Source organism: Lycorma delicatula, chromosome 12 (assembly GCF_047948215.1).
Source record: "Lycorma delicatula isolate Av1 chromosome 12, ASM4794821v1, whole genome shotgun sequence".
NCBI lineage: Eukaryota > Metazoa > Arthropoda > Insecta > Hemiptera > Fulgoridae > Lycorma > Lycorma delicatula.
In genome coordinates this window covers 56,682,816-56,697,750 of record NC_134466.1, presented here as the reverse complement: position 1 = coordinate 56,697,750, position 14,935 = coordinate 56,682,816, and the positions used below count along the sequence as shown (strand labels likewise).

Here is a 14,935-nt window from a genome sequence, read left to right as displayed (position 1 = left end):
ACACTAACAATGAATTCTGATTTTGTAGCAGCGCAATGCATTTGAGAAGCGGCTTTCCTCGTTGCATTGTTATCATCTGTCGATAGCTTTTTAAGCGTCGTTGCAATTTGCACATAATGTTTCTTGAATTTCGTGATACTTTTATATTTTTGAGACCAACGAGTTTCACAGAGCAATGTGAACCAGCTCAATTTTGAGTTTAATGAAGTCTTCAAAAACACCTTCATTATTTTTCTTTTCCCCTAAAAGATAAATCATTTGTACCACAAAATATCACATTCGAAATTATTGATGCAAAAATTTTCTGGTCGGCTTCTATTTACTGTTGGTGAACAGAAATCAGCTGTACATCGACGGTGATATTTTCAACAAAAGATTCTGCTGCTGTGGTCGTCGATTTGTGCAACTGAGATGACCTGCGAGATATTGCAAATTCGTACATTTCTTTATAGTGAGTAAAGTGCCTCACTCCGAAAGAACCCAAAACACTATGGATATTAGTTGGTGGAAACAACACACAATAAATGCAAAACGCGCCCATTAATTTCTTGGAACACACCAGCCGAGGAGTATAATCCGCCAAATAGCTGTATTTGAATTTTGTTTTAATTGCACAGCATCCTTAGCAGAGTCATAACATGGAGTTGGTGACCTACAGTTTTTTAAATTTATATTTTTTGAGATGAAGTCATACGAAACGAACATCCAAGCCGTCCACATCATTATGAAATTAAAATGATATCACTGTCAAAAACGTTTTTAACCTGTGTGATTGCTAAAATAGCGATAGACTGCTGGTAACGATCTTTAAAATGGTGGCGTTATCTGCTCGCCCCAGTTAAGAGCAGGCTGACTTTGACCGATAGCGTATCTATATTTTTTATTTCCTGACTACATAGATGAACTGTTAAGCTATATCACTCTACGAGTCAATACAATACAATAACACAACTAATAGTAACAGTATACGGTATTACATTATACCGAGCAAGTTAGTATGATAATCGGGTTAAATATTGCATCTTGACATTTCAAACACAAAAAAAAGTATCTGTAATTTTAGCATTCAAAATTCTCAGAAAGATATTTGTGCACATGTATGTATATATTTTTTTTTATTTTCATATTTATATCTTCAAACGGGAGGGAAGGATTTAGATGAAATTTGTCAGTGGTTTTTGTATATGGAACATTGATGCCGCCAATTCATTTTGGCACAGTAACTCGGTGTCATAGATAGATACTATCACCTTGCTCCGTATCTCTAAATTTAACTGAAAAAGTAGAATAATTTTTATACGTAAATCTTCACACGCACTCCCACATACTTTAATTTTCTATTTAAATTTATGTGTATATGTGAGCGTGCGCGATTGAAACAAATACTTTGTATTTTAAAATGTATATTTTTGTTTTTTAAATATTTACATTTATAGTTTCCCCTTTTCTAATTGCTACATATGTTTTGAACTAGTATACTTACAGGGCTAATAAATTTACATACGTATGAAAAATATATTTCAAATTGTTGTTTGCTATATAAAACCGTGTTGATTTTGCTTGCTAAATTTTGATTTAAAATAGGAAATATATTTTTTCTAAAATCATCTCCGGTATTTAAACGTAAAGTGCATCTGAAAACAAACGTAAAAATAAACCAAGCTTAGTAAATTAAATTATACAGTTTTTATATACCATTAGACACACAAGTTTAGGTCCATGTAATAATATGCACAAAGATGATAATTATATTTCTGTATGTTTTTAAAAATATATTGTTTAAAATATTTAACCTCCTAAAAACTTTATTCAAGTAAAAATGTAATTAACATATAAAATTAAATTAAATGACTAAAACAAACAAAAAAATTTTTTTTTAAAAAGTGCGCAGGAAAAGTAAGCGATCGCTGCTTTCAATTGAGAGTTAAACTAGGAAATGGTGTTGTGTCCAAAACCGCAAAAAAATTGAAATTAGTGGTATAAGTCCATCACATAATCAGGTACTGTTAATAGATACTTTTCCCATTATAGAGTAATGGGTACCGACCGATGGGAAATATTGAATTTTGGAATATTCAATTTCAGCGCACGATAACATCAAAACTCGTTGACCACAGTTTCGAAATTATTCTTTAAATTATTCCTAGAAAGATAATAGTTTCAGTTCAGTGTTCCTAATATCATTTAGAGAATGTAACTTTTCTTAAAAAAGTAGTAGAAAAAAAAAATCGCTACCGACGTTGTTTAATCGAATTACAAATTAACCATATTTCACGCTGAAATAAACCAAGTAATGAAAGTAATATGTGACAGTATATAACTTAATTTTTTTTTTTTTTTTTTTATACTATTCCAGTGAAAAAAAAATCACTTACGGTATTGGAATTTTGTCAATTATTACCTCTTCTCTTTCTTCATCACTGAAACACAAACACAATTCAATGAGTTAGAATTCTGAACAATACACAGAACTATTATCCGTGCTGCAGTCGCACTATATCTTTGCTGATGAGTTTGAAGCTTAATACCTTGCTTTATATGTACATTAAAAACTTATAGTTTTGATATTCGTAATGTTGGTTGTAATCTGATCATCTAGTGAACATTTAAGCAACCATCCCATGGCCCATTGAGAGAAGGATGACATGTATGACGTGTAAATTAGATGAAGTCTTGTACTATCAGCTACAACTTCCTCTTCTTCCTCTATAACACCATTTTCTAATTCATTTCCTTCATATAACTCTTCAATATATTTCACCCACCTATCGATTTTACCTTTCGTATTATAAATCGGTGTACCATCTTTGTTTAACACCTTATTAGATTTTAATTTATGTATCCCAAAATTTTCCTTAACTTTCCTGTATGCTCCGACTATTTTACCGATGTTCATTTCTCTTTCCACTTCTGAACACTTTTCTTTAATCCACTCTTCTTTTGCCAGTTTGCACTTCCTGTTTATAGCATTTCTTAATTGTCTATAGTTCCTTTTACTTTCTTCATCACTAGCATTCTTATATTTTCTACGTTCATCCATCAGCTGCAATATATCGTCTGAAACTATCTGTAAATAGTACAGCATTTTATATTAATTTCTAGAAAAGTTATTTCTTGTATTTTTTTACGTTAGTTCAATGTTTCCAATCTTTCCTTGAAATATTCATATACATGAACTCTTATATAAAATTGGAGGATCCAAAATATGTACCACCATACCGCTACATCATCTTTTTTTATTTAGATTTTTTGAGACGCTAAATAAAATCCCACTATTCTAAATATAAATACTAGAATAGTCAGCAAAAAAAAAAAAAATTACTCTATTTTAAAAATATAACTTTAAAGTTCATATTTGTCGGTTAGAAAATTTTCGGGTACAGAGCTCTTATAACAATAATTATTAATAAACTGAACAAAATACAAATTTTACTTCTTTCAATTTCAGTTCTGAACTGTTGTTAAGTCAACGACTGAAGAAGTAAAATATAAAAACCACACAATTTATTTTGATAATTATTTACCTAGCCCGGCTCTACTTACCGATTTAAAAAAAAATGGTAATTGTACAGTCAACTCAAACCACCAGAATATTTGAACATTTAGAAGTGAGAATTCCATGAAACGAGGAGACTACGTGTGGGCTATACGCAGTCATGGGTTGGCCTTGGTAAAATGGAAAGATAATAGAGCAGTGCATTTACTTTCAAATTATCATAATGCAGAAGAGATAAACAAACGACGCGGAAGCCGAAAGATGGAACTCAATTTATTATTAGTTGTCCTGTAGTATTATTCGATTATAAACAAACTATGAAATGTGTCGATAAATTTCACCAAATAAAGGAAACATATGAAATATACCGGAAGAGTAAAAAGTGGTGGCATCATCTCTTCTGGTATTCTAAAGACGCCGGTATTGTAAATGGATTTGTTTTGCACAAATAGATGAATCTAGATAAAATATCTATAAAGAATTTCATAAGGGAAATATGAAGACGTTTGATGACTACTGCTATTGTAGTAAGCAGAAAAAACTCAACTTCAATAGGGAAACGAGATAATTAAAACAGGTCTAGTCCATCAGTGCAAATAAAAAAAACCGTATTTTCCGTAAAATATAAGATAGGAAAGTTCTGCACGTCAGCTAATGAGATCTACAAGGAGAAGGTGTGCAAAGTGCAGTACAAAGGAAAAGGTCAACTACGAACTATTTAGATCTGTTGTATATGTAATGTACCGCTTTGCGTAGGGGAGAGTAAAACGTGTTCCAAAATTATCACATTAGTTGAAGTACAGTGGTAAAAACATTTCCTCTTGTAAATATTAATACTTATTGTAAAATATATATTACAAATAGTTGTAAAGAAGTTATATTAGTAATTTATATAGTATTATAGGTTAATAATATTAGTAATATTACTTACGTTAGTAATTATTGTCGATTTCGGAATCATTTACTTAAAGTACAGTGGTACAAAAAGTGTACCACCACTTGTAAATATTAGTTTTTACTAGAAATATGTTTTGTAAATGTTTTTATATATCGCTTAATGCAATTAAACTATATATCAAATCAATTTTTTAGTAATATTTATATCTGTACCAATAGAGTAAAAATATTTTTAGAGCTCTGCACCAAAAAGAGTGAACAAGCTGATGTACTGGAATGTTTAGTACGTATGCAGTTATTGCGGTTTTTAGTTCAACAGTGCGTGGTCTGTTACGATACATTGCCCTTTCGCTGCCACCATAGAAAATAATCTGGGGGAGTCAGATTGAGTGAACGTGCTGGTCATAATCTCTTCGAAATGATGCGTGCGAAATGAACCTGCGCGCGCTATGACGCCATCTTGTTGGAACCAACCGTGATTGATTTTCATTCTGATAACTGACTAGTGAAGTTAAAACAGCACAATAATGATTACTATTTTAAAAAAAGGACTTGATTCACAAAGCGCATTATATTCACACCGATCAGACTTTAATTTTGGCGTCGTGTAATTTATGGAGGTTAGTTGTCGACCACCGTCGTGTATTTTGTGATTTAATATAACCTCCCTGAGGAAACCATTCTTCATCTGCAAAAAAACGTAACGTCCAGGATACGTGCGGAATTTTGTTCAATAAAACCTTTAAACCACTGACAATAATTTAGTGTTTTGGTTTGATCTATAGGTTTCAGTTCTTGAACACTCATTACTTTGTAGGGAAAAAGTTTTATTTGTTTTCTTGCAGCATTAAGTGCGGTAGCAAGTCCGATATAATGCTGCTGTACTGACTTACGCATTGGCTTTGATGGACCTTTAGTGTTAGCATCCGAAATACCAAGCAGCTTCTTTTCGCTTGGTTTCGATGGTTTTCCAATTCGATCAGCGGGCAACTGACTCTTTAAAAGAGTCAGTTGCCCGAAATTTTTCGACAAGATTTCGAACTGCATTGCGTTGAGGAATAGGAGTATTTGGAAACTTTTCAGAAAACTTGTGCTTCACTAAATCAGTATGCTTATCGACTTCACGAAAGTTGTGTTGCGAGAGAAAAATGCGTTCCTCTACCGAAATTACTATTATATTTCTCTCTACTACTGATTCCGATGAACGAAATAACACGAAACGAAACTAAGCATGTTCAATCGCAACTTAACTGCTGACGTGTTGGTTTAGTGGTGAGAAACGCTAATCGAATCCACAGTGCAACCAAGCTAACGCCGAAAGAACAAAATGCACCACATAATTCTAAAGTATACTGCACAGCGATTTTCCGAGCGTAGTGTTTAACTTAGAATACCATTAACCATATTTATTACGAACTAATATATTGATCATTCAACATGTTTTTCACCCGATCCGACTCCACTTGTTTTAGGTAGATTTCATGAGAAAGCTACCTATTGTGTTGGGTACCATGATTCGACTTCCGGAAAATTTCGACATATCTTCGCGTTTCACGTTCCCCACAACCCAAAACCAACGTCAATTAAAAAGTATATATAAATATATATATTTCACGTTCTTGTGAATACGATAACTGCCGTGATTTTGCGCCACTTTCAAGTTGATATGTAAAAAATAACGACCCGAAATCTCGCTCGAGTTGTTAATATAAAGAATTGGAACATGCTGGTGGAAATGGTGGGACGTTTTCGAAAAAAACACTACAATTTTCTTATTAAGTAAAATATCGAATTTCTTTAAAGTTCCTACTATTTTCTGGATAAGGGTCTAAAACGTATCTAAGTAAAGTTTTTTTATATCACCAACCATTGGCCCAGAATGTGGAAAAAGTGAGCTTTCGAAGAAAAGAATAAAAATGTGGAAAAAGTGAGACAAAATTAAATATCGTACATCCCTTAATAGCCACATTATCGAATCGGATTAAAGTGGTCGTTAATCCTCTAAACATTACCTGAAACCTTTGTGTGAAACATTTTTTATATGACCAACACTTACGGCAAGGATGACCAAAATATTTCTGGAATTGTAAGAAGAAAGGGCTTGTCGTATGCTAAACATGTGAAACTTTTTTTCACATGCAACCATGTTGTATTGATTAAATTTGAAGTTTTTCTTAACTTTAAGGTGGAAATCCTTTTTATCTCCTACTTAGCAACCGGTTTAATCTAATTCAATCTGCAGGATTACATCGGAAGGAGATAATCTGAATAAAAATAAAAGGATTTTTTATTCAGATTACCTTCACTTTTCAAGTGATTTACACAATACATTTTTACATTAAAGTTTTACTTTAAAAATATAATTGTTTTTTAAATTTTTACTTATAAACAATAGTATAAATTTATGCTAATAAAATTTTTATAAAAGTGTCATAAAAAAGGATTGCAACGGTGGTTTTTAATATCATCCTGTTGGAAGGGACATAGAAGTAAATCAAAATTATGATGGGTGTGTCAAAGCAGGAATATTGGTAATACTAAAAAATAGCCTATCTTTGACCGATGAAAAAGTAAACTTTTTTTAATTTAGTTTCACGAGGTGCTGTCACAAATTATAAGAATCAATCCTTTAACCACTTTTCATTAGGTGTAAATGTTTTTGTCCGTCGCAGTATGATCCTTAATTTTTGTCGATAAAAGGTGTTAAAAAATTTTATTTCTGAAGTCGGTAGTAATAGGATAAAAGTTTACAAATTGACGTTAAATTTTACTGAAGAATTTAAAAAGAAGGATCCCACGGTGGACACTTTTCAATTATTATTTTATAAATGAGAAAAAATAAGATGGTTGGGAAATGGATGAAACAACTAAGAGGCACGGCTAGGTGGGTTTGTCTTTGTAAATATTAATTTTATTTTTTCTTATAAGTATCAAAATAAATCTACAAAAAAATGCCTGTAGCTATTAACGTGGAGTTTTTTTAATTATTTTTTTAGCACTTTTTAAGAAATTTGTTCTCAAAAAATTGTAGATGTGTTTTTACTAGTATCTACTGAGTTACATAAAAAAAAATTATTCAACATTAATCACAGAACAACTGTGCGATCACTTTTTAAATGTTTTCAGTGAAATTAAATTTGAAAATTTTATATTTTGATTAATCACCAATGTTCTCAGAAAATACAGTACTTCCTCACCTTATATTTGAAAAATATATTTACCCAAACGCTTTTCGTAATAAATAAAAAAACAGAAAGTATGTAGATACAAGTTGATGTAAATTGTTTGCTTTATTTTAACTTGTAGATGTACATCTTTTATGAATGCTTACACAGTTTACATGTGTTCAGCAAACTACTGATAAACATTTTTTATAACATAGAAAAGTAATAGTGTAATTACCTACATAAAATTTTGGTAAAATAATGCTTACCTTACGGAAAAACTCCTAAAGGCTAGCCAACGTCCACTGAAAAATTATTAAATGGTAATCGGTTATGAAGGTGAAATACTTTGTTTTACTAATAAATGATTTACTTAGTTATTAAAAATATTTTTCTTTGTGTTTACTCTAAATAATAAAATGCGGTTTAAACTATAAAATAGAAATAATCACATTTTAAATCGAAAGAAATATGCTACCAACGTGAAAAGTAAACTTTATAATTTAAAAACCTAAATATTCCTAATTTTAGTTATTATTATTTAACTTAGTTATACATTTTTATTAATTATAATTATTGTAATATATAATATTATTATATTATATATAATATTATTATTATTTAACTGAATAATGTTAAAAAAAGTTGTTATAACAGACCGATTTAGACGTTAGAATTTTGAATTAATTTTATTTTAAAATTCTCTGGCGGCAGCAACTCTTGATGCACGATGCCCTTCCATTCCCACCAAACGCATCGCATAAATTTCCTGGACGTCAGTCCAGTGTGGACTTTGACACAGACCGTGGAGTATTTCCTTGCTTCGACCGCGATCTTTTTTTCATATTATTGTAGTATATTATCCACTTTTTATCATATGTGATCAAATACTTCAGAAATGGCTCGATATCATTAAGATTCGTAGACAGAAATTCGATCGTTTAGTTTTTTTTTTGAGTCAGATCATGTGACATCAAACATAGTGCTTCTTTTTGTAGACGGCATTATTCAAATGGTTTAACACTGTTTGTTGATGGATATTTAGATCATTTGAGATGTCTCGGTTGCTTATATGCTTCGACTTTTTGCTTTCCTCGACTTTTGCCAGAATACACAAATGCTATCTTATGTAGAAAAGGATCAATCCTTTTTAGATTACCTATTATGAAGAGTTTAAAAAGCGATTTAAAAATATACTTTCATGTGTTCGAATCGATTTTATATGATATTTGTATGTTGAAAAAGTGAGTCGACAAAATTTGAAATAAATATATATATTTTGTTTTTCACTTATAAAATAAATACAAGAATGTTAATTAATTTATTTTTTTTTAAATATATGTTATTGATAATAGCTTTTGATATCAAAAACCTTATATGTTCTAAATAACAAGTATTTTATTATCTTTTATTCTCTTCATTTTCTGCAATATCGAACTTATTTTCATTAATAATGTATTTTAAAAATGTTACCACAAATTCTTGAGGATAGTCGTAAACAATTTTACATAAAAATAAATTTGGTTTTTCTTTCCTAATATCTACGTTCCAGTCATTCCTCAGACGTGTGGTTAATTGAACCCCAACCATCAAAGAATACCGATATTTACTGTGTAGTATTCAATTCATTAAAAGAGCAACAGCTGCCTTTACAAAGATTTGAACCTAAGAAACTTTGACTTCTACAATCAACTGTTAAACAACAGATTTGCAACAATGTTTTTTTAACGTTATCGCTATCAGCACATTACCAACTCTTAGACCTTTTTTAAAATGTGTGAGTAAAAAAAGATTTTCTTAATTATTTTAAATTTTATTATAATTATTAAGAAAAAATTTTATGTTTTTTTTTTGAAAACTATAAAATAAACTTATTTATAACTTACCAATCAATGTATGCTTCAACATAATTGCCGTCCAGTCTGGAACAAAAGTGAATTAATTACACATTATTATATTGAAAACGATCCCTAATATCTTTTGGATTAGTTAGTGCAGAAACTTTATATTAGACAAAGAACAAAGAAACATTTCAACAAATCAAATAACAAACTGCTTACATAACAACGTGATATCTTAGCCAACAGAAAGAGTATAATTTATTTTACCATTGGTATTTAATAAAAAATTACCAACCCGTACTAAATTTCTTTTACTAATTTATTGAAAATTATTTTAAAAGACATCCTTTTACTCTGTCACTATTACTTTGATATGCATTTAAATAAGAAACTAAGAAATCATTTAAATTTTCCGCATCTTTGTTTAATAAATAAAAATAGTAGTAGGAAAATAGATTTTAAAAATTCCCGGAACTCCCTTCCCAAGTACCTCCGGACCCCCTCCTTGTGGGGTGTCAAAAAACTCGGGATTTGGCGTAGTAATAATCAGTATCAGAGTATTAATGAGTATCAGGAAGTTAACCATGGAGAAAGAGAACGAGTTATGTTACCAGGAAAGTGCAGTACTCCCGGCGACCCAACAAACTTGCGTTTCCAGGCTTCCTCCGACTGGATTAACAGAACGGCGTATAGCAGATGTGAAAAGTAAGAAAAGGGTATTGCAACTGTGGTCATCAGATGAGGAAGGATCCCGGCAGGTTAGCTTAAAAGAGTTGACCAACAGACTTAGTATTACGCTGTTAGCTCTAACCAAAATACCGGACCGGAGTTGGGCAAGTATATCTCTCAATAGGAGCGGGAGCTCGATGAAATATCCAAAGGATTGAAGCACAATCAGACCTCAGGAGAACAGAATATTCTGTTCCCCTGAGGCTGATAAATCAGGCCACGCAGACGGAACCGGTGAAAGATCAAGATATTAGTGGATTAATTTCAGGCGAGTTGACTTATGAGGCGTTGCTGCAGATTATCTCGCGACGGTGGCCGATTGAATATTTAAATAGAATAACTCCGTCCGAGGACCAATCGAAGATTGATTGTGATACCTGCCACTTTGTAGAACTTTCTCGAGATGGGCAAGATTCGGCCAGATATAAACCGACGATATAGTTCACAACGCTTCGTCGTTGATGGGAGAGAACTCTTTTTCTCCACAGCGGTACACATATAAAATCTATTATAACCTGATCGAGGATGATAGGGAGTGTTTGAATAAGATTTTAAGATCACTCAGGCGTGTATTGGAGAAGTGTAAGAATATCCAGTTTTCGTTTTGCCTGGGGGTCCATTTGAAGTACTCATCAGGAAGTTATCGGTGTACTTGTACAGGAAATGTGAGAAGACTGCTTCAGTGGTCTTGCCTGTCGAAACAAGAGAAAATATCGATATTGAGGTCTGTCTCTGTTAGGCGTTACCCACCACCAGTAGAGGAGAGCCGGTGGTTGTGGTGCGAGTACATGGTAGGTTCTACGCGGACGTAATCAAGACACTGAAGTCCGCCGTCACGCAGGATGAAGCGGGTGAAGTACTGTCGTTACGTAAAGGTAGGAATGAGAAGTTACAAGTGGGTATTAAGGACCGGAGAATGCGAAACAATTTGCAACTGTTCTACGTGACAAGGCAGCCGACCTACAAGTAGATCTGATAACAGGCGGAGATAGGAGATCTGTCGTCAACATCAAAGACATCGATGTGGACACAAGTGAACAAGAAGACAGAGAGGCTGTAGCTAGACAGATCGGTGTTAATGAAGAGTTTCGCATCACTTCGGTGCTGAAGGCGTTTGGCCATAAACAGAATGTCACAATTGTAACGACGTACAAGGCTGCCAATATGTTGAGTAAGAATCTTACTGGAAGGAAAGGGGTAGGACAGATAAATCTGAAGCTAGGAGATCAGCCTCTACAGATTGAGAACTGCGTCAAATAATTGGGAATTGACATAGACACGTTTGTAGCTTAAGTCAACATGAAGTCGAAGCGTGTTGAAAAGCTGAAAAGGCCTCAATACAGGTGAAGAACTGACCGGAGAGCGAAGGGGCGATGGACAGCCTTCTGCGGAGCCGTCGTTCGTCCGCGTTGGCGTGGATGAGCAATGATGATGAGGCACGGGTACTCTTGACCTCCGAGCACAAAGGCATCCCTGGGGTTGCGTATTACTTAACTGTGGATCCGACCTCTGGTGGGGAGGAACGCTGAAATAGGAGTTTTGGTCGGTTGTGTGCGGGCACACATAAGCTCCTAACATCAACATCTAGCCGAACCCGTGTGAGTCCGACACCAACACAGTCAACAAATGAAAAAAAAGGTACACAGAGGTTGCTCCTAATCGGCGATTTATATAAAATATTAGATAAAGAAGTGAAATTGGTAATAGGATCAGTTGTAATTTGAAAAGGCTTTGATACGTTTTAATTGGTGTTTATGATTTTAGTGTCTATTTTTCTTTATTGGTTTACTAATTTTAACTCAACTACTACTACTACTACTACTACTACTACTACTACTACTAAAAATAGATATTCACATCACTAACCTAAATGTTATAAAATGTTTTTCTGAGTAACGCACAATAAAATATATGAAAGAAGGTATATATGTAGCATTATGATATGTTTTATTTAACATTTTTATTAAGGATGCGAAAGTAACTGGAATATTTATATCTCTTCCATATGACACGACAGTATGTCCTTCAAATAAAATTTGTAATAAACATTATAAAAAGGATGACTACCGTGGAATTATGGCTTGAAAGTAAATAAGTTAACTAAATTGTAATAAAAAAATTATACTGCTTTTTAGGTAAATAAATGACCGGCTGTACGTACAAACAGACTAAGTTGTGTCGGTTACTTAACTCATAGTTAACAAAGTTAGTAACAAAGTTACTAACAGATGACATAAATGTTACACAGAATTACATTTGTTCCTTGGTTTACTACAAAATATTTTAAAAATAAATAACTGATATTTTCTCCATCTGTAAAACGAAACTTAAACGGAGAAAATGATCGATGTTGGCAGAAATTAATAACTGTTAAAATAACTTTGGCTAAGTCTATATTATTTTCTTATTTGTCAAATTGATTCATCTATAAAACAAAATATATGAAAACAGTTAAAAATGAACAGCATACGGATAATTAATATAAATTTAATTTATAAATAATCATTATAAATAATTAGGCACCAACCATAAAGAATAGAAAAGATAAACTGATAAGTAATAGATATGAAGAAAAGTAAAGGACCGTTAAAGAAAGAAACAATAAGTGTGCATTCTGTTTCTGTTGCTTTTCTACTTGTATGTAGAAAAAACAAATCAGGAATTGAAGGAAAAATGCGAGAAGGAGTAAGTGTCCAAGATGAAACGCTAAGTAAGTTGAGATTCGCTAACAACTTTATTTTATAAAGAGAAACCAAAAACACTGGTTAAAAGAAATAGGGAACTGTCCATATTTACTGCTAGAAAAGAAATTTATTTAAAAAGAAGTAAGAGTGAACAAAGATATGAATTTAATAAAACGGATAGTAATTCGAATTTAAAAACTTGTGAAAGTAAACGGTATATAATTTTTACTGCTAGAATTTGTAAATCAGGTATTTAAATTAAAAAGTTGACTGAAATAAGGCAGTGATCGAAAGCAGACTAGGATCCCAGAGGAAGGAGGCTTCAAGAAAAAATCCAGTGTGAAATCAAATAGAGATCTAAAAACTAGAAAGATATACTTAAAAATAATTTTGTGAATTCTAGCGAAACATGGATGACAGATAAAAAAGAAAACAAAAATGAAAGTCTTTGAAATGTGTTGTTAAAGGAGAAACATGAAAATTTGGTTACCTATTTGATTATGGCACGTTTAGAGCATTTAAATACTTACGTTACGAATTTAACAGCTCTGTAGTCTTTTTTCTCATCCCTAAAAAAGAAATATTCCAAGATATAAATTATAATAACGTTCATCTTAAACTATTTACTTTCTGATGGTTCCACAGCATCTGAAACTTCTGGAATAAAATATTTGAAATTGAAGGTTGGGTAATGTAGTATACTGTTAACTCACACATTTGATGCTGTCTACTGTTTAAATAGCTCGGCACTGTTTAAATAGCTCGGCACTGAATTGCGTAACTTTCCTGGCTACGCCGGTCAAGTTATGCGATTCATTTTTATTTATAACAGTTATAAAACGATAACCAACAATTTTACTAACAATATATTAGCATCATGATTTTCAAAACTTATTTTAACCGTTGATAATTTGGAAGCTAATACATCTGAAAACTTTTTTAATGATTAAAATATTGTATATAATTATTAAAATAAATTAAATTATAAATCGGTAACAATTATGGAGTTCCTCATCAGTGGAGGAGTCTTAAATTATTTACTGACTTTATTATTTTTAAAAAATGTGTTTAAATATTTGCAATTATAAAAACATTATTTTTCTTTTTGGGATTCCCATACTCAAGGGGAAGCGTTTGAGTAAAATTAATTTTCAAGAAAATAATTCGTAAAATATAAAAAATTAAAAAAAAATGAATTGTTTAGAATGTACAAAGATACAGCCACATTTTTTAATAAACGAAGTTGTAATTTTCTAGGAAGGGGATTAAAATTATGGATAATTTTTTATCAAGACAAACTAGAGAAAGGACTATTAAAGATTTCACATTTTAAATGCAATGGGTAATTTGCGAATTGGATTTAAAATAATTTTTTTAATTACTTCTTTTTTTAAAAGAAGTAGAATAGGCAAAACCTTCTATAGTAGTTTACAAGCCTATTTATCTAATAAAATTTTGGATGCAAAAATATCCATTAAATTTTTTTTGTGAACCAAGATATAGTTAAAGGAATGGAAATATATAAAGCCATTTTTGGGAGGTGAATTACAAAAAATATTTAACATAAAAATATATTTCCAAAAGTTTTTTCCAAAAATTCTAGACATTACTGTACGGTTCTAAAACCACAATATCTTTACTCTTGTGAATCCCTAAACTTAAATTTAAAAATGGAAGAGTTCAAAAAATAGAATAATTCCGAAAATTGTAGACCCAATTTATGAAAACGGCAATAACACACTGAGAATTAACCAAGAAATTTACTAGCACAGAAAAAATTTAATAAAAACAATGAATAAAGAAAGATTATTTTTATTTTAGAATCTAAAGAACCAGAACATTTCAGAAAATGAACAATCAGTCTAAAAAGTATAAAAAGAGAAAATTGTATCAATACAGGGTTCAAAAAAGAAAAAGAAAAAAATAACGGTGCTCAAGAATGGTCGAAAAAGAATAGACAGAAAACTCAAAAAAAGATAGAATATTGGGCAAAGATTGGATGGAACGTGGTCTTTTAGAGGCCAAAATCGAAAAGAAAAAGTCTCCTTATGATACATAACTTAAAAAAATTCTAATTTCTTTTTAGATTTTTTTTAACAAATCTTTTTACTTTTTCGGTCTAGC

At 31.6% G+C, this 14,935-nt stretch overlaps 1 protein-coding gene and 1 long non-coding RNA gene across 5 annotated transcripts in view; one reads left to right on the top strand and one right to left on the bottom strand.

Moving 5' to 3' along the window:
* LOC142333520 (uncharacterized) overlaps positions 1–14,935 on the top strand; it is an 85,194-nt gene that overhangs the window by 27,020 nt on the left and 43,239 nt on the right. The gene's annotated exons all lie outside the window — the stretch shown is intronic.
* LOC142333518 (uncharacterized) overlaps positions 1–14,935 on the bottom strand; it is a 57,046-nt gene that overhangs the window by 8,997 nt on the left and 33,114 nt on the right. For all 4 annotated transcript variants that reach the window (XM_075380787.1, XM_075380788.1, XM_075380789.1 and 1 more), the window contains 5 exons: positions 13,342–13,380; positions 9,444–9,479; positions 7,827–7,862; positions 2,376–2,420; positions 1,484–1,634 (listed from right to left, as the gene is read on the bottom strand). In XM_075380787.1, the coding sequence (XP_075236902.1) occupies positions 1,484–1,634; positions 2,376–2,420; positions 7,827–7,862; positions 9,444–9,479; positions 13,342–13,380 (307 nt within the window). The remainder of the gene's footprint in view (positions 1–1,483; positions 1,635–2,375; positions 2,421–7,826; positions 7,863–9,443; positions 9,480–13,341; positions 13,381–14,935) is intronic.